Consider the following 23,076-nt stretch of genomic DNA (forward strand, 5'->3'; position numbering starts at 1 on the left):
ATTATACGACACCTCCACTATTGTGCAAGGTTTTATCCTGACTTTGTTTGCTTACATGATTTCTCAGATGTAATCTCTGATAGTACATGATCACTTATTTTCTCAGGTGAGGCGACGAAGACCATTTGACACAAACCAAATTTATAACACATACAACTCAAGCTTATTTGTATTTTAAATTTTGATGAAAACTCACAGCTGATAACTGCTTGACCATGCAAGGTAGCCTTGAGAAGTGCTCGACATTCCCTATAGTGAAGAAAGTTTTGGGACCATCGCGCATTAGACCCCCAGGAAACTGCGAGCACTAACAAGGAATACGTTATATGAACCCATCAGAAAAAAAACTCAGGATTGACACTAGCTGCCACCCAACTGTCTGCAGTATTTAAATGCTAGAGTCCTGCATGTAAAAATCAAACTAAAGTCCACTTGTTCTATGATCAAGAGGACGATCTCATTTCTTGAACAACCAAATAAACCACAAGGTCAAGCTGGGTTGTTTGAGAAGCTGTCCCCAAAGCAAATCTGAACTCTAAACTCAAGTTAAGGACAAGATTATTACAGAAAAGGCACGTTAAGTACGGCAAAATATTCACCAGGAGAACAGAATCAGACTCACTTTACAGGATGAAACCTCTAACTTTTTAAGCTACTGGCATTCTGTCACAAGCTTTCAGGACGCTCTCTACAAAAAATTGCAGTTCCAAATTATTCCTATCAGGACTATAAAAATGGTCAAATGGTTTACTTCACCCACTAAAGAAACCGCCCATCTACCAAGTTGAAGCTGCAGGGGCATGCCCATGAAGCAAGAGTTGAACAGATCATACTCAAGCATTGAACAACATCTGACAAAAAAGGTGTGTAGCTAGGCCTAAGTCCGCAACAGTCTTTTGATTTGACCAAAAATACGTCAAAAAGAGTGAGGATCACAAGCGATCAATATGCACAAAGCATATTAAAGATTTAGATTTTAGAGTGTGAAATACAGGAGAACATGAAGCCTCTTGGACAGAGGCATGAGTGGCTCCAGCCTCCTGTTCCTCATAAATGTTACAGGAGCACTTGGTTGTGCCATGCTATTTTATTCTCCATATATTATAATACCCTATCATTTACCAGGTGCTTCTATAAATTCTTAACATAACTTCCCATATCAATTAGCCGCAGTTCATAAATTTTAGCAAGCAAACACCAAGTATTTCTTGTGTAAACAAACTTTTTCAAGTCTAACTATTCCATTGATAAGTACAGGTGGCCATCAAAATTTTTCAAAAACTCTAGAAACTGGTGCACCTAAAACAATATTTACCTTACTCAAATGTCACAAACTTCCCTAAAGTTACTTCTAACAGCAACAGTTTGGTACAAGCACCATAGATCTTGAAAACTGTTAAAATGAGAAAAGACTAATGACTTGAACACAGATGCATGCCCACCTAGCACCGGCTGCAATTAGTTACAATAAATTGAAAAAAGCAAAAGATGCGTTAAGGTGGTTCAAAACATTAATCCAAGCCCTACAGGTAACAAAACAGATTAAACCGCAATAGGCAATGGTTAAACATATCTTTAAAGCAATCAACTATCATAAACAAGAGGAACCTGAAATTGAATTTACTGTTTGTATGTGATAAAGTTGAAAAGACATAAGTGACATGGGATCCTTACCAATGGCATTAAATTAGCCTGTTCCTAGCCACACCAAGGCCAACAAGTGAGTAATGTGCATCAAATGGATATAAGACCCAAAATTTCTTGAATTAGCACATGCATCCCTTGCACTGTCTCATGCTGGCAAACACATGCTTTCCCTATCTAAGAATTGCTTGACTGAACCAGTAAAACCAGATGCCCACTTGATTGGTATCTAACCAAAATTATTATAAGCCTATCTTAATAGAAAGGTACTTAAAATACAAATAGCTACTTTATTGCCAACATATAGACGAGCACAATCCCTAATTCTTACGGTAAAATTGATATTTTCGTATGACCATTCCAAAGTAGAATTTTTAGAGGCGAAGCGCAATGCAAAATCTATTGAAGAACTCGGAAGCAATAGCTAACAATTCGATATTCAACTGACAGATAACAATCTGCTATCTAATAGACGACCATAAATCCGCAGACGCTTCAGGAAGTTGGAGGTCATCTAATAAAACCAAAAATTAGATGCATAAACACCACGAGACATGTTAGAATAACAACCACAGAAGGAACACGAAAGTCATAGGGAACCTTGAACAGTTTCTCTCCAGTGCTTCTGGAAATCGCTAGACCTCAACATCGAAGAACAACAAGTAAAATAAAATTTTCTGGGTGTTGTTCAGTGTAGGGATAATAAAAAAAGGCTAAATAAAAATAATAAATAACAACAACACAAACGAGAAGAATCACCTAAACAGATTAATCATCTTATTCATACAAATGGCACTTATAATACATCAAAAACGGACGTAAGATGAAAAGAACGGAAGGGAAACTCAATTTCCCATAGAGACAAGTCTCACTCAAGCTATAAACAACAACAAGGATCAGGACGGATGTTGATTCATCAAAAAACCTCTATGTTACGAGCCTTAGGAGAAGAAGAAGAAGGAAGCAACAACGAAGCGACAAAGAGGAGTCGATCGCGAGCATATCAATCGGAGTGCGAGTCCTCATAGTAGTCGCCGGCATCAGAACCGATGTCGGAATCGTCGGAAGATGAATCGGAGAAGAACTGGGAGTTGGGGTTGCAGAGGATGGACCAGAGGCAAACGGCGAGCCTGCGGATCTGCTGCAGGGGAACGCAGCAGAGGAGGTGGAAGACCTGGGCAGTGGGGAGGCGCTCAGGGTTGCAGGAGATATACTGGCAAGCATCTGCCGACCACGACGCGACGGAAACGATCAGGAAGCCATTGAACACCATCTTCCCCCGCCCACCCCCACCCCCACCACCACCACCACCTCCTCCTCCTCCTCCTCCTTCCTTCGTCCTAAACTCATGAAGGTTCACGGCTGAGAAGGGGCCGATTCCGCAGATCTAGGCTTCAGGACGAGGCATCCTGCGCCAACCTAGGGCCAATTCGATCAACGGAGAAAGAGACAGAGAGAGCACGCGAGCGAGAGAGAGAGAAAGAAAGGGGGAGGGAGAGGGAAGATGATGACCTTACTTCCTGCTACAAGCGAGCGTTACGGTTGTATCGGTCTAATGGAATCGGTCTATTCTCTGTTTCGTTGAGCTGTTGAGCGAAGAATGCGACCAAGGGAACCGGATCGTTACGGTTGTATCGGTCGAGTGGGATCGGTTTATTCTCTGATTCGAGGAGCTGTTGACCACTGCACGCACGTTGAATACAGGAAACCTCGTGCCATATGAACCGGACTCGTATCTGAACCCGAATATTCCGCCGACAGATCCGAGCCCGGGAGTTCAAACATCGAAGTGAACTCGATGTTGTGGAGTCGGAGCCGGACCCAGATTTATGGATCCATCATGCTGGATTCGGCAGATTACGTCAACCGCTTGCCCTTTCGTGAATTTGGATCATGGTATGACGGGAAAATGTTGACCCGATGGCAACAGGAAAAGTGTGATCGCCTAAAATCGGTTGACCATGAAAATTGAAAACTCATATATACTTGCTGCACTGTAAAATGAGAAAAATGTCCCGCCTATGTCGACAGTATATAGTTTTTGGCGACAATATATAGATTTTATTGGGCTGATTATTTATATATATATATATAGAAACCATTTTAGCATTGTGGGGTTGTTGATTAGGTTGATGTACCCTTCCAACCACAGGCAATGTTTGATTGAGATATGAGTTGCCATCTTCCAACCAAAGTTCCACCTAACCAATCAATGGGGAGAAAATCCAAAGGCACTCAACCTGAACTCGTATATATGATATCCCAGCCTATCCGATCTCGTGTAAAGTGGTTGGCCTCAAATGTCATTTATGAGTTATATGGGAGACGACGTTTATAAGTACTTTTCTCAAACTCTGTTTGGGAGGTCTATCGGCTTAATCTAAATTTTAGTTTGATTAGAAGCTTTCACTTTTTTTAAAATGTTTATTTAGAGGAAACCACCTTGAGCATAAAAATCCGTAAGGTCATACGTCCTTTTCCATTTTCTCTTTAAGATTTTAGCTTGTTTTGAAGTATAAGAAGACATGCGGCACATCTTTTAACTCGGGTATTGCACTTGCCACCACTTACAGTAAAAAGGTAACAAACTAAAATGTGACAATCACCATAGGATAGAATTTGCAACTAGGACCCCCTTGACTGTGAGCTGTCTTACTGCTCGATTGCGCTATGCCCCTTGAAGCAAAAGCTTTCACCTTTAATGGTTTTTCAGAAAACCATGGATTTGCAACCAGGTGCTGACCCAGGAAAAAGATGTTCTTTTTTGCTAGGCATTGCTAATATACACAAATACTCATGTTTCTAGGAGAAGCATTTACTTTGGATATGCCCATTATTGGATCCTAAATGGTGAGAATGATAATAGAACTGGAGCAAGCTTTACTTAAATATGCCTTGGCTCAAGCTTTTCTCGAATTTGAGTCGAGCTGAATCGGAAAAAAGGGAAAAAAAAAACCTTTTTGTAGTACTGATATGCAAAATAAGGACCATGTGAAGAAGGGGCATTAATTTGAAATTGCAGTGGAAGAGAAAGGCACCATTGTAGTGATCCCTGTACCAAAACCTTGACCTGTGAAATGCATGTGTGTGTATAGAAAAATCCTGCGACTTCTCAAAGCACATCCCGTAATATGTTTAATCATGAACACACCCCTCCTCTCAAATACATTGCATTGGGTGGCCGTGATTAGTTGAAAGATTCGATGGATGAAGGATTTTACCTTCTTTATCTACACAATATATATATATATATATATATATATATATATATACACACACATTAACAAGCTTGATCTACCTTAAATAAGTTCCCATAGAGTAACTCAAACTTGGCTTGTTAATTACTCAAGATCATGACGAGCTTTAAACGGGCAAACCCCAGTTCCAGTTCAAATTGTTCAATCCATTACCCACTCCTAATAGTGGGAAGCAGTAGCAGAGCAAATTGTTGGCTAGGGTGAGCCACTGCCCGCCCATGCCAGTCCATCAAAAAATTCATTATATTGTGTTAATTTCACATTGTTATGATTCCAAAATTTTATGCAATACCCACACCAAAGTTGTGCCACCAATAGTGCTCCATGGATGAAAAATCTTGACTCCTCCAATTGTGGGAAGCAGTTAGGGCAGTGGAATGCATACAATAACCCACCTCCAAATCATTTCTTTCGACCAACTATGGCCAGATAGATCCACTTTGATTTTGCAATTCACTCGAACTACCTTTGTGCCAAATATGAACCAACACAACCCTGGACATGGGCCTGAGGTTCAAAAATGTGATTTGTTGGTGCAAAAGATCAAATAGATATCAACAAAATAAACGTGTCAACCGGGATATAGAGCAGACTTGACGAATAACGCTTCAATAAATGGATACATCCCTTTCAATAACTAGGTTATTCATTGTTTCTCTGGAAGAGGTCTGCCACAACAAAATCAGGCTCACATGCTTCTAAAGAAAAAGAACAGTTCAAAGAACATGATAATCATTGTATATACGAACAATTTGGGATACATTATTGCAAGCAAATGCTTAAGAAACTAGAACATTGAAAACAATGTTCTGTGTCTGCTATCCATTTAGCACAGGGATCTCAAGAAGAAGGTTTCATTTGATGCTCCTTTTGTTGGATCGGTTACACTCATGAGTCCTAAATGATGATCAAGGGATGGTTCGTTGGTACAAAGGCAGAGCTCCCAATGCGTCACGCTCTGCTCTCTCTTTTTTGACCTTCAAAACAATACAATGAAGACCATAAGTTTTGGTTGGTTACCGACTGAACTGGAACAACATAATGACACATTCAAAAGTTCAGAACACCATCAATTTTTTGAGTAAATGTATCCACGCTATAAAACCAAAACTCTGACAGCTGCATCGAGGAAAGCAAAGTTCTCCGGGCCCAATAAAGTAAAATGTGATATTAGACGAGTACTTACAAGAGCCAGCATCTCCTGCAGGTAGCCCCTAAAGGGTGTTTGCAAAGCCTACATGAAAGAACGAAACTTGAGACTACCAAAAGAAAGAAGCTTATGGATAGGGTCGAGTAATAAATCACTTATCAAAGCTGTCTAAAAAGCATAAGCAAACAAGAACAAATGAGTAATAGCCATAGCAATGTGCATAACTGTGGATGCAAGTGTGTGTGGGACAGCCTTCTCAAAGAATAGAGCATGGGTGAGAGGTTGAGAGTGACGCCACATTGATCCCCAAAAGCACCTACACTCATGTTGTGGAAACCATAGGGACGAGCTGTATTATTATAATCATACATTAAAAATATCTTCAGGCTTCAGCATGATTTATTTGATAGAAATTGATATTTCAGATCATCATGTCATTTGGACAAAAAGTAGGAATTCTACTAAAAAATGCTTGTGGATCACATGTATAAGATTGGAGGGACAAAGACAGTATCAGTTGTGAAAATTTGTACCTTTTGTGAAGTGCACCTTGTAATTACTAACACAAAAACAGACACATGCACATATATATACCATGCCCCTAAGTTCTATAATTTGCCCGCCATTGGCCATGTATTTGGATGCAAAAAAGAAAAGGTCATGTTCTTTACTGAATATGAACATGAATAAACTGGAATTGAAAACATTAATATCAACATTACAGTTGAATAGGTCCAAACTCCAAACAAGCACTTTACAACAACAAAACTGTCAAATAAAATAACAGCCAAGAAGAAAGAACAATACCATTGAAGCCTTCAACATCCAAATAAAAAATAAAAATCAGAACTTAGAAATGGTAATATTACGAATCTTGTTTATGAAATAGTAAATGAATCTATGCATGGGTGACTTGACAGACATCACAGAACCCAACTTGACTAGCCAGTAGGTGCAACCGTGCAACAAGGAGAGGAGCTAGCAATCATACCATTACCACCACACCATGGTAGAACATGTTATCTTCACTTTTGCGACAACATGCACAACAGATAATACTCTAACTTCATCCTTTCAGAAAGTTGAATCCAATATACATTTCAATGTCCACAAAAGCTCACCCTCCAAATGAAGGATTAAAAATAATAAAGAGATCCTCCCTTATTGTACATTGTTCTGCTTTTACATTTTACAGGGATGCAGGTACATGTGCTGAAACGAGCATGAAGCAAGTTCAAGAAACTTGGTCTGGGGGCACATATCTCTCTATCCCCTCGAAAATTATGCCTCCTATGCATGTCGCTCAATGTATTATGTGGTTCTTAATAAATTTGACTGTATAAATCTTAACTTCTCTGAAAGAGTGGGACTTCCATAGCACACCGAAGTAAATGAGAATGAAAAGATAATTGATTTTCTGAAAAGAGATCATGAGATGACTTACCAATTAAGCAAAGTGTATGCTCTCTCTCTCTCTCTCTCTCTCTCTCTCTCTCTCTCTCTCTCTCTCTCTCTGAGCACACCAAAAGCTATTTATGTTTAGAAGATCAAAAAAGGTACAACCTACAAGAAAAAATCAAATGGTATCAAAAGCAAAAAATGCATAGACAAGCACCCAACATGGCTTTACCGTGCCCAAACAGTCTCATGTCTGCATCCATGTTCTGTCATGCTGACACAGGTGCAGATGACTAGGCATGCTTGTGTAACTGATACGTGCCTGTCTAGGAGTCCGTCGAGACAGGACGTGGGCGAGGCCACTGCTACTGCCGTTGAGCCCGTCGGGGGCGAAGGAGGCAACAAAGTGCCGTCCAGGACCGGCCAGACCTGCACCGAGGGCCGCCGATGTTGGCCTCCTAGTGCCGAAGGTAGTGCCGATAGACGCGGGACAGCTAGCGTCTTCGGGGCTACGACCAGGGCAGACACCGTTCACACCCGTCGGGCAGGGGAAGAGCCGACGACCGACCCGCGATTAGAATTTTATATGGCTAACTCTTTGTGTGACAGGGATAAAGACGCACCCGAACCTAGCGGGACCAAGGAGCTAGCCGACACGCGGCGCGATGGACGGATGCTGAAGGAGGACGGCTCAGACGCGGACATGCTCGTGATGAAGACCACCCTTCCTGAGTCAGGGTGAAGTGGGTTCACACCCAGCTCGAGCGTCTCGACCGACCCCGCCCTTGGAACGGGCGTTGATGGACTTGGGTGACCGTGCGAAACGGTTCCCCTTTCATGTTGTACATATTTTTACTTATTTTTACTTTAATCTTTTATTGTTGTAACCTATTGAACTGTGAATCGGTTCGGCCAGTTGGAACCGGTTCGACTGAGCAAACCGGCTCACTCATGCGTTAAAACGCATGAACCTCATTGTACAGGATATACATGTTTTATGAAGAACCTGGTTTCTCTCTCCTCTCTCGCGATTTTCTCTCTCCTCCCACCCGAGGGCTCACGCTCGCCATGGCGAGGGTTGTCTCCCCCGCTTCTCTCTCTCGCGTCCCTACCTCCTGACGCCTCTTCCTCTCCTCGATCCTCAGCTTCTTCTATCTTTCCCACGCATCCCTTATCTCCGATGCTTTCTTCTGATTTCCCCCGTGAGGTCCAAGCTTCTCCTGTCGCCCTCCACTGCAGCTAAATGCTGCTGCTTCACCCGCAGCCTCCACCGCATCACCTCCTCCTAACCAGCCTGCAGATCTGCTCAGCGTCACCAAGGGACAACACCGTGGCTTCTGCCCCTCTTGGCGACGCCGTGGATCATCCCTGAGAAGGATCTGACTGCCCTCAGCTGCCAACGAAACCCCAATGAAGTCAGACGCACGCGGGCTGCTGTCCGCCCCTGTTCCTGCCTCATCTTCCTATCCAGCCTGCTGAATCCCTTCCATCTGAACCAGGGAGCATCGCCGTTGGCTTCTGCTCCTCTGGGCGACGCTATGGCTCACCTCTGAGCAAGACCCGACAGCTCAAAGAGGCTGAAAACCCCACCCGACGGATTTCTGATCTCTCAGGTTGCTGTCCGCCTCTTTCAACGCCTCCTCCACCCGAACAGGCAGCTGATGCTCTTCCATCTGAACCAAAGGACCTCGCCATTGCCTTCCTCACCTCTGGGCGATGCCGTGGGACCTCACTGAAGAAGACCCGACAGCTCCAAGCGATTGACAACCCACCTGCCGGAATTCTGAGATCACTGAGCTGCTGTCCGCCGCTGTCCCTGCCTCCTCCACCCGAGCAGCAGCCGAAGCGTTTCCAGCTTAGCTAAGGGAACCTGCCGTTGATCTTCTCCAGCCCTGGGCGACATCAGAGATCATTTCTGAGGAGGATTCGATCATCCACCGCTGCCAAGGGACCCTCCGACGGAAACCAGACCTCGCTGGTGGCTCTCCCTGTGAACTCCGCCTGCTTCCCAGCCGGTTCCCCTGTTTACGATAGCCATTTGGGGGAAAACCCCAAATCGGGTGAAGGATCGACTCCTTCCTCATTCTCTGTTGCTTGATCCTCGTTTCTGCCTGTGGACTGCACGAACAGAAGGCTGGAAATGGGTTGCTGGGTTGAGCAGTGAGCTCTGTTTCACGCTGCAGACCAGACCCCAACCTGGTTAACGAATTGGCCATGGGGTGGTCAGATGCCCCCCATACTCTGGGCGTCCCAACGTAAGGGTCATGGCCTCCTGCCCACCAAGTTTCAGCCTCATCCGCCACCGGATTGAGCTGCTGTGAATTTCTGAAGGTCGCTCCCCTGTTCTGCCGTTTCTCCCCTGTTTCGGGTATCAGTCCAGCAGCTTGAGGAAGCAACGACTGGACCTTAGGGTGGGCTTTTGCCCCCCATATTTTGGGCGTCTACAGATAGGTATCTCAGGCAGCTGCACACCAAATTTCAGCTCAATCCGAGCTTCGAGCCATTTTTGGTGAATTTTGCAAGGTTGAGCTCCCCTGTCCTGCGCCTGAAGTTGAACTGAGCCTCTGCCGCCTGTAACAGTTCTGAACTTAAATCCTTCAACGACCCTGCCTTGGGGTGGGCATTTGCCCCCCAAACTTGGGGCGTCCCTTGGTATCTATCCTGGCGACCTTCCTACCAAGTTTCACCCCCATCCGACGTCGGGATGAATTTCTGGGATTTTTCGAAGGTCTGCTGCCCTGTTCAATGACAGAGGGTCTTCCAGCAGCCTGTCGCCTGTGACAGTCCAGGGGCTTCTCCAGGGGCTTGAACTCGCATGCTGGGTTCTTTCCAGCTCCACCTTGGCCCATCCTCGGATAACTATCCGGCAGAGCTGCTGTCCAAAACTCGGCTCAATCGGACAGTTCTATGATTTATGGTGTCCTTCGGAAGCGGCTAGACCCCTGTCTACGCCTTTGAACCTGAGCACACCAGTCTCGACCGTGGGAAGCTGGAGCACTTGCTGCCCTGCAGCGCGCCTGCGCCGGCGTTAAACGGCGCTTGCCTCACCCCACTGACGTCTGCTCCCGGGGTTTATCTTCGCACACGGTGACGCTTCTCTACTCCTTGGGACTGTTCTTGCTTGTTTGATTACGCATTGACTGCTTGGCTTTCTATTGTGAGGGCTGCTCGACGAGCCGCTAGGTACCAGCCGTGAGGAGCTAGGAGCAAAGGCTGCTTGGCAGCGCGCATGCACCGGCGTTAATCGGTGCCTGCCTCACCCCTTACGTTCGCTCCTGGGGTCCCTATTGCCGTCTGGTGAAGCTCCTCTACTCTCGCCTCCTTTATTCCTGTAAATTGTGTTCTTGGTAATTGCCCTGCTGCTTGTGTTTGAGGGCGTTTCCAAGGAGCGACAGGGGGCGTGAAGGAAGCTGGTAACCGCCTGATTCGCCGTCCGTTGCTGGATACCGAGGGCCTTGGTCTTCTGCCCTTGGTCGTGCCGCTGGGCTAGCCCCAGCGAGGTTTGCCTCACTCTCCCCCTGTAGAACGGGGTGGGTTTACTCGCTTTCAGCCTTAACTGTGATCCAACCTATGGGCTGGGGAATGGTTTGTACGCATAGGCATGAATGAATGGTTTGTTGAGTGAGGCTGAGGGCATTCTTGTACGCAACGGTTGTAAGGCCTTGAACCCATCTGTGTAGTAGGTTCAGACCTAGAATAGGCGGGAAAAGCCCTCCTTGTACCCTTACCCTGGGGGATTCACTGGGTTTGTCCCCAGTGGGGTAGAAACTGAATTGTAATCTTGGTATCTCCGGATCCGAAAGCATTCCCGAAGAGATCTTGGGAGGTCAGGACGGCAGCGCAGTCTGGGTTTTCTGGACAGCTACAGTGCCCGCAGCTTGCGTCCTACCAGTAGGTATCAGAGCTGTCTTCAGGAATCAGTTTTCGGTTTTCTTTTCAGAAGATTACGCAATTGTGTTTAGCAGCTATGGCACCACGTGATGTTAAACAAGTTGCTGCAGATATTGAGTTACAGGAGGTTTCAGATGAGGGGGTAGTTGTTGTAACAGGGGAGGAAGTCACGCCTGTTACTCTCAAATCCCTCATGGATATGATGAGTCAAATGCGAGATGACAAGCGCAGGATTATAGAGCGCCTTGACAGCCTTGAGAGGAGAGTGCTTGAGACTCCTCTTGGTGCCCCACCCTTGCCCCAGGCCACAGCTAGCCCTGACGTACCGACCGCCTCTTATGTGCAACAAGGTGGAGTGACTGAATCTGCTATGCACAGGACGCGCGATCAGATGCAGCAGAAGGCCACTCAGTCAGTCAGGTCGACAGAGGGGAAGGGGTTACTCTCCACGCCGACTAGAGAAGGCTGTAGTGTACTTGCGGGAAGGTTCCTCAATGCTTCTGTGCCCAGGCCACCTTTCAGCCAGCCCACAGTGGACGTTGAGGTCCCCAGCACTTCCTTTACCCAGCCACGGGGCATTTCTGAGTCTTCTATACATCAGGTGCTTTTTGAAACGCAGCAGGCTAATGTGAAACCTATTCAAGCACCACATGGGGAGGAATTACTTCCTAAGCCACCTAAGCAGACCGACTATGTCAGTATAGATCAACCTTCTCAAATGAGCTACGCGGAAATGGAATTCGATGAGGTTGAATAAGAAGCTGCCCTAGAGCAGCCAGGGTCGCCTAGTGGTGAGTGCCACACAGCTACCTACCCCAGCCGCCCCAGAACTATGCGCATGGTAGGATCCATTCAGTCTACAGGTGTGGTTGTTCTTCTGGATTCAGGGGCCACTCCTAACCATATCAGGACTGAGATTGCTCATAAGGTGGCCTACACGTTGACACCGCACGGACCTCTCACTGTTGTCGTTGGTAACGGTGCCTTTCTCTCTTGCAATCTTGTGTGCAGAGCAGTGAATTTAGTGATGCAAGGGGAGTCATTTGTGGTTGATTTGTTGGTCTTACCTATTGAGGGGCCCGATGTTGTACTTGGGGTTATCTCAGTGGCTACTGATGTACCTCTTGCGGCAGGTAATGATGTTGACCAGGTGCCTACATTGGGAATTGAATGCCCTATGTTTACCGACACAAACCCGCGTGACTGGAATGTTAAAGTTGTAAGGTACTCTTTGTGCTTAGGGGTACCACCAGAGCACCAAGTCACCTATGCCATGCTTCGTCTTGAAGACCCTAAGTATAATTATGTGAATCAGAGTGGCGCAGTGGAAGCATGGAGGAAACAGACAGCTATATGGGCAGATCAATTACCATCGCTTTTTGTTTTGGCTACCAAAGGCGAGCGGGATAGCTCTTCTATCTCGTTCCTTCTATCATTGTTGGAAGAGCAGCCAGAGGCTAGAGCGAAGCCACGTAAGAGGCAAGTTTATGATCGTGGAAAAGCCTCCCACACCAGTACATGGCCCGACGAGCTCCACAGACCGCGAGAGTCATTGTTAGCCTCTTTGGCAAGGGACTATGGACCTCACCCCAGACGAGCTTGTTGGGTGCGTGAGTTAGGGAGCGAGACAGTCCATACCGTCCATCTTGTGGAAGGGAAAGAGAGACGTTTCCAGGGTACCTCAAGTGGAGGGGTTGAGGAGTTCGACCAGATCGCCCACAGGTTTCCTTACGTACGAGCTTGGGGACAAGCTCACACTCAGCGGGGTGGATCTGATACGTGCCTGTCTAGGAGTCCGTCGAGACAGGACGTGGGCGAGGCCACTGCTACTGCCGTTGAGCCCGTCGGGGGCGAAGGAGGCAACAAAGTGCCGTCCAGGACCGGCCAGAACTGCACCGAGGGCCGCCGACGTTGGCCTCCTAGTGCCGAAGGTAGTGCCGATAGACGCGGGACAGCTAGCGTCTTCGGGGCTACGACCAGGGCAGACACCGTTCACACCCGCCGGGCAGGGGAAGAGCCGACGACCGACCCGCGATTAGAATTTTATATGGCTAACTCTTCGTGTGACAGGGATAAAGACGCACCCGAACCTAGCAGGACCAAGGAGCTAGCCGACACGCGGCGCGATGGACGGATGCTGAAGGAGGACGGCTCAGACGCGGACATGCTCGTGATGAAGACCACCCTTCCTGAGTCAGGGTGAAGTGGGTTCACACCCAGCTCGAGCGTCTCGACCGACCCCGCCCTTGGAACGGGCGTTGATGGACTTGGGTGACCGTGCGAAACGGTTCCCCTTTCATGTTGTACATATTTTTACTTATTTTTACTTTAATCTTTTATTGTTGTAACCTATTGGACTGTGAATCGGTTCGGCCAGTTGGAACCAGTTCGGCTGAGCAAACCGGCTCACTCATGCGTTAAAACGCATGAACCTCATTGTACACGATATACATGTTTTATGAAGAACCTGGTTTCTCTCTCCTCTCTCGCGATTTTCTCTCTCCTCCCACCCGAGGGCTCACGCTCGCCATGGCGAGGGTTGTCTCCCCCGCTTCTCTCTCTCGCGTCCCTACCTCCTGACGCCTCTTCCTCTCCTCGATCCTCAGCTTCTTCTATCTTTCCCACGCATCCCTTATCTCCGATGCTTTCTTCTGATTTCCCCCGTGAGGTCCAAGCTTCTCCTGTCGCCCTCCACTGCAGCTAAATGCTGCTGCTTCACCCGCAGCCTCCACCGCATCACCTCCTCCTAACCAGCCTGCAGATCTGCTCAGCGTCACCAAGGGACAACGCCGTGGCTTCTGCCCCTCTTGGCGACGCCGTGGATCATCCCTGAGAAGGATCTGACTGCCCTCAACTGCCAACGAAACCCCAATGAAGTCAGACGCACGCGGGCTGCTGTCCGCCCCTGTTCCTGCCTCATCTTCCTATCCAGCCTGCTGAATCCCTTCCATCTGAACCAGGGAGCATCGCCGTTGGCTTCTGCTCCTCTGGGCGACGCTATGGCTCACCTCTGAGCAAGACCCGACAGCTCAAAGAGGCTGAAAACCCCACCCGACGGATTTCTGATCTCTCAGGTTGCTGTCCGCCTCTTTCAACGCCTCCTCCACCCGAACAGGCAGCTGATGCTCTTCCATCTGAACCAAAGGACCTCGCCATTGCCTTCCTCACCTCTGGGCGATGCCGTGGGACCTCACTGAAGAAGACCCGACAGCTCCAAGCGATTGACAACCCACCTGCCGGAATTCTGAGATCACTGAGCTGCTGTCCGCCGCTGTCCCTGCCTCCTCCACCCGAGCAGCAGCCGAAGCGTTTCCAGCTTAGCTAAGGGAACCTGCCGTTGATCTTCTCCAGCCCTGGGCGACATCAGAGATCATTTCTGAGGAGGATTCGATCATCCACCGCTGCCAAGGGACCCTCCGACGGAAACCAGACCTCGCTGGTGGCTCTCCCTGTGAACTCCGCCTGCTTCCCAGCCGGTTCCCCTGTTTACGATAGCCATTTGGGGGAAAACCCCAAATCGGGTGAAGGATCGACTCCTTCCTCATTCTCTGTTGCTTGATCCTCGTTTCTGCCTGTGGACTGCACGAACAGAAGGCTGGAAATGGGTTGCTGGGTTGAGCAGTGAGCTCTGTTTCACGCTGCAGACCAGACCCCAACCTGGTTAACGAATTGGCCATGGGGTGGTCAGATGCCCCCCATACTCTGGGCGTCCCAACGTAAGGGTCATGGCCTCCTGCCCACCAAGTTTCAGCCTCATCCGCCACCGGATTGAGCTGCTGTGAATTTCTGAAGGTCGCTCCCCTGTTCTGCCGTTTCTCCCCTGTTTCGGGTATCAGTCCAGCAGCTTGAGGAAGCAACGACTGGACCTTAGGGTGGGCTTTTGCCCCCCATATTTTGGGCGTCTACAGATAGGTATCTCAGGCAGCTGCACACCAAATTTCAGCTCAATCCGAGCTTCGAGCCATTTTTGGTGAATTTTGCAAGGTTGAGCTCCCCTGTCCTGCGCCTGAAGTTGAACTGAGCCTCTGCCGCCTGTAACAGTTCTGAACTTAAATCCTTCAACGACCCTGCCTTGGGGTGGGCATTTGCCCCCCAAACTTGGGGCGTCCCTTGGTATCTATCCTGGCGACCTTCCTACCAAGTTTCACCCCCATCCGACGTCGGGGTGAATTTCTGGGATTTTTCGAAGGTCTGCTGCCCTGTTCAATGACAGAGGGTCTTCCAGCAGCCTGTCGCCTGTGACAGTCCAGGGGCTTCTCCAGGGGCTTGAACTCGCATGCTGGGTTCTTTCCAGCTCCACCTTGGCCCATCCTCGGATAACTATCCGGCAGAGCTGCTGTCCAAAACTCGGCTCAATCGGACAGTTCTATGATTTATGGTGTCCTTTGGAAGCGGCTAGACCCCTGTCTACGCCTTTGAACCTGAGCACACCAGTCTCGACCGTGGGAAGCTGGAGCACTTGCTGCCCTGCAGCGCGCCTGCGCCGGCGTTAAACGGCGCTTGCCTCACCCCACTGACGTCTGCTCCCGGGGTTTATCTTCGCACACGGTGACGCTTCTCTACTCCTTGGGACTGTTCTTGCTTGTTTGATTACGCATTGACTGCTTGGCTTTCTATTGTGAGGGCTGCTCGACGAGCCGCTAGGTACCAGCCGTGAGGAGCTAGGAGCAAAGGCTGCTTGGCAGCGCGCATGCACCGTCGTTAATCGGTGCCTGCCTCACCCCTTACGTTCGCTCCTGGGGTCCCTATTGCCGTCTGGTGAAGCTCCTCTACTCTCGCCTCCTTTATTCCTGTAAATTGTGTTCTTGGTAATTGCCCTGCTGCTTGTGTTTGAGGGCGTTTCCAAGGAGCGACAGGGGGCGTGAAGGAAGCTGGTAACCGCCTGATTCGCCGTCCGTTGCTGGATACCGAGGGCCTTGGTCTTCTGCCCTTGGTCGTGCCGCTGGGCTAGCCCCAGCGAGGTTTGCCTCACTCTCCCCCTGTAGAACGGGGTGGGTTTACTCGCTTTCAGCCTTAACTGTGATCCAACCTATGGGCTGGGGAATGGTTTGTACGCATAGGCATGAATGAATGGTTTGTTGAGTGAGGCTGAGGGCATTCTTGTACGCAACGGTTGTAAGGCCTTGAACCCATCTGTGTAGTAGGTTCAGACCTAGAATAGGCGGGAAAAGCCCTCCTTGTACCCTTACCCTGGGGGATTCACTGGGTTTGTCCCCAGTGGGGTAGAAACTGAATTGTAATCTTGGTATCTCCGAATCCGAAAGCATTCCCGAAGAGATCTTGGGAGGTCAGGACGGCAGCGCAGTCTGGGTTTTCTGGACAGCTACAGTGCCCGCAGCTTGCGTCCTACCAGTAACATAGGTTTACTTGTTTATCCTAGTGAACTCCCTTTTGTAATAAATTAATAATTCCATCTTTGTTGCTTGATGTACAAAATACTTGAGTAGTTCAATGGTTTGAGACTACTCAACTTTCATTCCTTTTTTTGAAAAACATTTTAAACATCAGCTTTATTATTTAACTATAGTTCATCAAGCAACTGGCAATTCATCAAGTAATTCGCAATCAGCTTTACTAATTGCCACACTCTATGTCACATGCACTCGCGGAAAAGGACCCTGCACCCGTGTCAATACAGCTTCACTCAAGTTCAGGTATTGGACATGGCAAAATGATAATTAGTATTTTTTGGGTCTACTTTGATATTTTCTTTGTTAGCCTATATTTTATAGATAAGAAAAAAAATAGATCAATTTTTTGCTTAGAATCCTATATATATGTGTTCCAGCATTCAAGTTCTTTGAAGCTGCTTCACACCCGGACCCACACCCATGTGACAGCCTGACAGGTCAATAATCTTTTTATGTGAGCCCTCCAACACCTCCACTAAGTCGCATGCATGGCAACAAAATGTCATTCCTGAGTTTTTTAAGTATTGCACTTTTTGTTGGGTACAAATCAAAATGTTTGTTTTTCCTCAGAATTCAAAAAATTGAAACATTATACAGAAATAATAAAAAACATTATCAGACTATGAGTCTTTGACTAATTTTCTTCCAAAAAATGATAAATATTGAAAATGGTTAAATATTAAAAGAAACCAAAAAAATGAAATATAAGAAATGTTAAAAGGGGAGCAAAATCTTGCATACTATCGCAGTATTTTAAAAAGAAAATTCATATGGATGATACTTCCAAACTATTTCCATCAATTGCACATCTTGTGCTTTATTCTTGTTTGGCAATACTACCACAATATCATGCTTATCTGAATCACTTGACAGAACCAATTAGGAGGGTTGCCATTTTACATACATCACCCAAGAGAAAGCACATCCGTTTGGATATCTTTTGTCCTCTAAGAGTCTAAAGAGAAAACATGGAAGACATGTTATTGTTTCATTTTCTCGTAACTTTTAATATCTAATATTAATGTGATATCCCACATACATAGATGCCAGTTGTCAATGATGATTAAACATGAAATTTGCAGATAACTTGTCTTCAACATAAACACAAGTAATTTTTTTGCTATACTTCGTCTCCCAGCTCAGACACAATAAAATTTTTACCCCAAGAATAACTTATCTCCTTCGTGATTGTTACTTTGTTTGCAACAGATAAGGCATCTAAACAAGTTATCCCACGATTACTTAAGCTAAAACTCAATAATCCACTAAATAATGATAATACTGTAATTTCCACACATGAATAGAAAACGGAGTATGGGAATCAGAACCAAAAAGTGACCATTTCAAATTTTGGATGAATTGCGAAGCAGTAAATGATAATACTGTAATTTCCACACATGAATAGAAAACGGAGTACGGGAATCAGAACCAAAAGGCAACCATTTCAAATTTTGGATGAATTGCGAACCAGTAAATGTGTAGGCAGTGACAGTGAGAGCTTCTAGTTTTAACTTTTCACTTTTAAGGTGTGTTGAATCTTTTGATACATTGAAAAATCAACCAGGGTGAGGCCCACCCAGGCTTCCATCTTCTTTTTTTTTTTTCCATAGTTAGTTGATGGGGAGGCCTCCAAATGAAAATTAGGAAAAGCCATAAAATTGAAGTGTACTTTAAGGAGAAGCCATCCACAAATTTCTGTGTTACCTTGAACATGACCGTATGAGGAGGATACCCTAGATGAGTCATAACTGGTATCCGACATCCCCTCAGGATGTTAGCACAGACAAGCCTAGCATGGCAACTAGGCTCATTTAGGTCATCTGGGCTAAGTTCTTCATAGGTAACCTGCCTTTCGTTGTCGAACACATTGCCTAAGCACTTAACAGTGTAGGCATTTTTTTCTTCAACAATCTATATTATTTGTTTCTGTTTTCCTTTTCCTTTGTCCTTCTACTGCTTGAGGCAGATTTTCTTTCCATTTCACTATCTTCTTCTTCTACATCAAAAGTAGCTTTCTTCTTTCATGCGTATTTTCTTTTCCTAATTATTTTGTATGTTGCATGTGATATGGCATAGGTTGAAGACGCGTTTGTGCAATTATGTCATGATGAAAGACCCAATAAATCTGTGATGAACAATGTTGAAGATTTACGTTCCTTAATATCTTCATTAGACAAGTAATTTGAAGTTCAAGTTTAGTTTATTAAATACTAGAAATACGAACAGACAATGATGAATGCTAACACAGACGTTTCAAGTTGTGATGTACAATTGTGTTTTCTTTTAAACTGATAAAAATTTATTTTTCATTGAGAAATGCTGATAAAGCACCAAGTATACATAATTTTATATCATTATGTCCATGTTTTAATGAAAAATTACGTTTAAATTTTAAAATCTCATGTTTGGTCATAGCTAGATGATGAACCTAAAGGACTTTGAGCACCATTCAATCTGAAATTTGGTCCACATCTGAGATCTAGATGTAACATGGCCTAAACACTAGGTCCCCTTAGTTTTCCTCCTCACAATGATATCTTAAGGGCTAAGGCCCTAAACCATTCAGCCCCCTCTCCCGATTTCTGTGCCTTGTCCCTCTTTCCCCGTAATTCTCTGTGTCTGTCCTTTCCACCTCTATTAAATACTTTCTTCCTCTTCTTCTTCCTCCATCCTCCCTTCTACATCATGTCCTATCATGTTGCTATAGCCTTCAAGGCTTCAACTCATCCTCTTGTTGGAAAAAAATCATCTAGAAAGATCCACAAGAGCTCAGATCCTCCATCTTAGCCAAATCTCATCTTTCTCCCATGAGAATGGCTCCATCAGTTAGGGAACCACCTCTCCCTTGGAAACTTGGCCAGTGGTACCAGATGTCCGTATCTCCTTCTAGTATGGCAGCATGGCAGAAATCCTCTTTTGGAGTGAAAAACTCGGAGACTGCAACAGCATATCAAAAGTTAGAAAAGGAGTCTTCACTCCCTTGACCCAATCTGGAAACGGGAGAAGGCTGTTTCAACCTTCCCTGCTTGCTCCACAAAATACAGCCAGCAGATTGTACTTTATTCTATCTTTCATGTTTCAGAGAAAGGAATGGTGATCAGAATTACTGGCTAATGGTGCATTCAGTTAGGTTGATTGTGGTAGAAGCAGCACACTGTTGTTAAAACTTAAAAGTGTTAGGCAGTGTTTAAAAACTCGCCATGTCAACACCTTGACTTGGCTGACTCGGCTCGGCTGGCCCACTTACCGGGTCAACCCAGTCGGGGGACTCGATTTAAACAAAAACTCGGTAAGACTCGGTAGAACTTGCCTTGGACTTGGTTGACTCCGCCGAGCCTTCTGTTGAGTTTTTTTATGCAGTGTAATACAGAAAAACTAAAATGTGCAGGGGGGTTTGAGTAATAAAGCAAGTTATAAAAAAGATGTAAACCTAAACCCTTGTTGGAGTTCTCTTCTTCTCGATGGCAAAAGACGGAGGAGAAAGACATTAAACCCTTATCTATTGTTTTTCGCCATATTTCCAACGAGAATGGAGATTCCGATGATGCACCTGCATCAACAGAAAAATCAGCTTCTTAGGTATGTCATTCTTGTGTTTTTCATTTTATTTTTCCAACATTTATGTTTCCCAATGATTTGGATCGATTAACTTAACCCTTTTAGTTTTTCCGGCAACTTCAATTTTTTACGATGTGTTCTCTCTCTCACTTTCTAGTATCTCTGTCCTCCCCATTCTTCTCTCCTTATGTTGGTTCATAGTCTTATGGAAGTATTCCCAAACCTGTCATGCTCTCTCTATGTTTTTCTCTATGCTCTCTCTCTTGTAGCCTCACTCTGTTCCTGCCCCTTTCTCTGTAATTCTCTCTCCCTCCCTCTCGGCTGCTCGGACTCTCTCTTTGTTCATAGTTTTCATTCTTTTCAAGTTTCAAATGAATGGATATTTTGTTTCTCCTTTATTTCATCTAATTCTCATCATTTTTTAGTTGATACCGTTGTACTATCTACTTACTGTCTCCCCATTTTTTTTTAAATTTTTATCGTTAGTTTCAACTAAAGGAATATTCTGCTTCTATGGCTTCATTCTAAACACAAACATGAAAATCTGTAAAGTTCAAACTTGTCTCCATAAAACATTTTTTTTCCAAAAAAAAAAAATGAAATATACTGAATGCTTCAATCCTTTGTTAAGTTTAACATTCAATATTCACTTTGTAGTTTATTTTCTCAAAAATGAAATTGTACAACTCAGTCTGCCTAATCCTGCCTAGGCTCAAGGCTCAACCTCTCACCTAGGCTAAGCCTAGGGCTTTAACAACATAGATCTAAAGTCAAATGATACAAATTCCCTACTTTAATTGATTCAAAAAATATACACACCTCTAATTCAAAGACAAGAATTAGAAAAAGTGGTCTCTAATCAACCTTTCAGATCATCCATCATCGTTCATTCATTTTGTAAAGGAACAGAGATTTGCAGTTACTCTGCTTCAATTTTTTTTTTATCATGTGCATGCTTCATACACATGGTTAATTAACCATAACAGCAAACATGATGCAATTTTGAGCCTAAGAGTTGAAAGAGAACTTGAATGAACTTGATTTCTCTCTTCCTTGTCCTAGAGATAAGAAGTTCACACATTTATTTTTTGGATCAGAAGATATGTTTAAGTCTTTAAGAGGATACAATTATCTCAGCTTTTATTAACTCCAACCAGATGCAATCCAGATTCCAGAATACATGTCTAACAAGACAGAATCTTCCATTACCAATTCGCTGATCTCAATTTTTATAATTTTTATTCACCCTAACCAGAAACAAGTCCTTAATGACACCTCTCCCTCTATCTTCAAGAATTCAATCATGGAAATGTGCATAAAAATTCAAGAAGAAAAAAGGAGGAACCACCGAAATACTTGTCACACATCAGCCAACCGACACATAATCAACTGGCAAACCCAGGTTGACGACACCACGTGCAACTAGCAAGCAGATAAACTCCTCAAGTTTATCCAATGTTTCACAAGTTGCCCTAAGAAACCAAAATAACAGATGACCAAGAATAGAATTTCATATTAGGAGAAGCTCCCACTTTCGAAGACAACCCTACAAATACTTAGTCTACTTACAACCGCTTGCCATCAATAAAATGTAACCTATTCACGATTCCGTACCATTATATACCCCTCTGTTTTCTATCAAAAGACTCTCCAACAGTTCCAGGCCCAAAAGGACATGCTACAGAATCAAAGCAAGTGGTACGTTTTCAGAGAAAGCAACTTGCCACTAAAATTAAAATTTTCTAAATTCAGAAGAGTAAATGAACGTCGACATTTTTATAAACCTAACTGGCTGTCATTAAAGACTGAAACCCGGATTCTATTGCTTCCCGATTTCCATGGAACGCGAACGAGAAACTAATTGTCATCAACGAAGAGCAAAGCCGCCATAAATAATCCCGATCTAGCCCCTCACAATTTGTCTATCGATATAGCGCAAGAGCGATGCGAAAAAACTCATAGTTCACAAAATCAGAACATAAATGATCTGAAATTTTGCTTTGCACCTGTAAGTCTTCGGGAAGGTACTCGTGCTTCATGGACAGATCCATGGCGCGCTTGAGCCGCTGGGTCCGGGCATCTACAACCTCTTTCGGGAGACGAGAAAGGGCTTCCTTAATGTCAAGGTCGAACATGGGGTCATAGAGATCGTCGTAACGAAGCCCTAAAGAAGAAGACCATCTTGATTAACCGATCCCGCAGGAGAGAGGGAGTCAGAAAGAGAGAGGGAAAGAAGCATACCATATTTCTTCAGGCGCTTGGAGATGGCCTTGCAATGCTGGGCAGCAAACCAGTTGCGGGATGGATTCAGGAACGATCTCAAGAACGCGTCCATGGAAGCAAAGCTCCAAATCTCTCCGGCTCTCTGTGTTCTCTCCCTTCTCTCGACCCTTCCGCAAGCCTCCAATTATTATGGACGCTCGGCCGCGCCCTCCTCCCCTCCTCCTCCTCCCCCGCCGCCCCTAGGGCGTCGTAAATTCGGATCTCCTTCTGGACTTCTATACCCGAAATCCATCTTTGAGGTTTTTCACTAGCGCTTCGAATTGAACCGAGTCTTTTGAGTTTTGACCGATCTTTCTCAGGTGCGCGCATTTGCACCCCTTTTCTTTTTGTTCAAATTTTCGGTTGTTTTTCGCAAATTTAATCATGTAAATGCAAAACGTCCGAAGCTTCATATGCTCAAGAAATAATGAAAATATGTTGCATAAATCTTGATACTCTTAAGGGTTTTAGTTAAGATTAACGATCTTAACTTTCTCACTAGACA

The 23,076-nt window shown here is 45.3% G+C and overlaps 2 protein-coding genes across 2 annotated transcripts; both read right to left on the reverse strand.

The window, feature by feature from the left end:
• Window positions 1-2,375: 2,375 nt before the first annotated feature.
• Window positions 2,376-3,122, reverse strand: LOC116266830 (uncharacterized). Its single transcript, XM_031648240.2, has one exon. It carries the CDS (start codon window positions 2,915-2,917, stop codon window positions 2,648-2,650), a length of 270 nt encoding a protein of 89 aa, XP_031504100.1. The 5' UTR covers window positions 2,918-3,122; the 3' UTR covers window positions 2,376-2,647.
• Window positions 3,123-5,508: 2,386 nt separating this feature from the next.
• Window positions 5,509-22,766, reverse strand: LOC116248219 (cytochrome b-c1 complex subunit 7-2, mitochondrial-like). The gene is made up of 4 exons (XM_031620884.2): window positions 22,551-22,766; window positions 22,316-22,473; window positions 6,088-6,135; window positions 5,509-5,878 (listed from the first exon to the last, which is right to left on the reverse strand). The coding sequence occupies exons 1-4, from the start codon at window positions 22,642-22,644 to the stop codon at window positions 5,810-5,812; spliced, it is 369 nt and encodes a 122-aa protein (XP_031476744.1). The 5' UTR covers window positions 22,645-22,766; the 3' UTR covers window positions 5,509-5,809.
• Between the last annotated feature and the right edge of the window lie 310 nt (window positions 22,767-23,076).

The sequence above is a fragment of the Nymphaea colorata genome, chromosome 1 (assembly GCF_008831285.2).
Source record: "Nymphaea colorata isolate Beijing-Zhang1983 chromosome 1, ASM883128v2, whole genome shotgun sequence".
In the NCBI taxonomy this organism is placed as follows: Eukaryota; Viridiplantae; Streptophyta; class Magnoliopsida; order Nymphaeales; family Nymphaeaceae; genus Nymphaea; species Nymphaea colorata.

Excerpts from the sequence above, each read along its gene's own strand:
- LOC116266830 (XM_031648240.2), bottom strand. The coding sequence starts at position 2,917 with ATGGTGTTCAATGGCTTCCTGATCGTTTCCGTCGCGTCGTGGTCGGCA.
- LOC116248219 (XM_031620884.2), bottom strand. The coding sequence starts at position 22,644 with ATGGACGCGTTCTTGAGATCGTTCCTGAATCCATCCCGCAACTGGTTT. Across the intron at positions 22,474-22,550 it reads CAAGCGCCTGAAGAAATATG|GGCTTCGTTACGACGATCTC; the intron begins GTATGCTTCTTT and ends CTTCTTCTTTAG. Across the intron at positions 6,136-22,315 it reads ACCTTCCCGAAGACTTACAG|GCTTTGCAAACACCCTTTAG; the intron begins GTGCAAAGCAAA and ends TCTTTCATGTAG.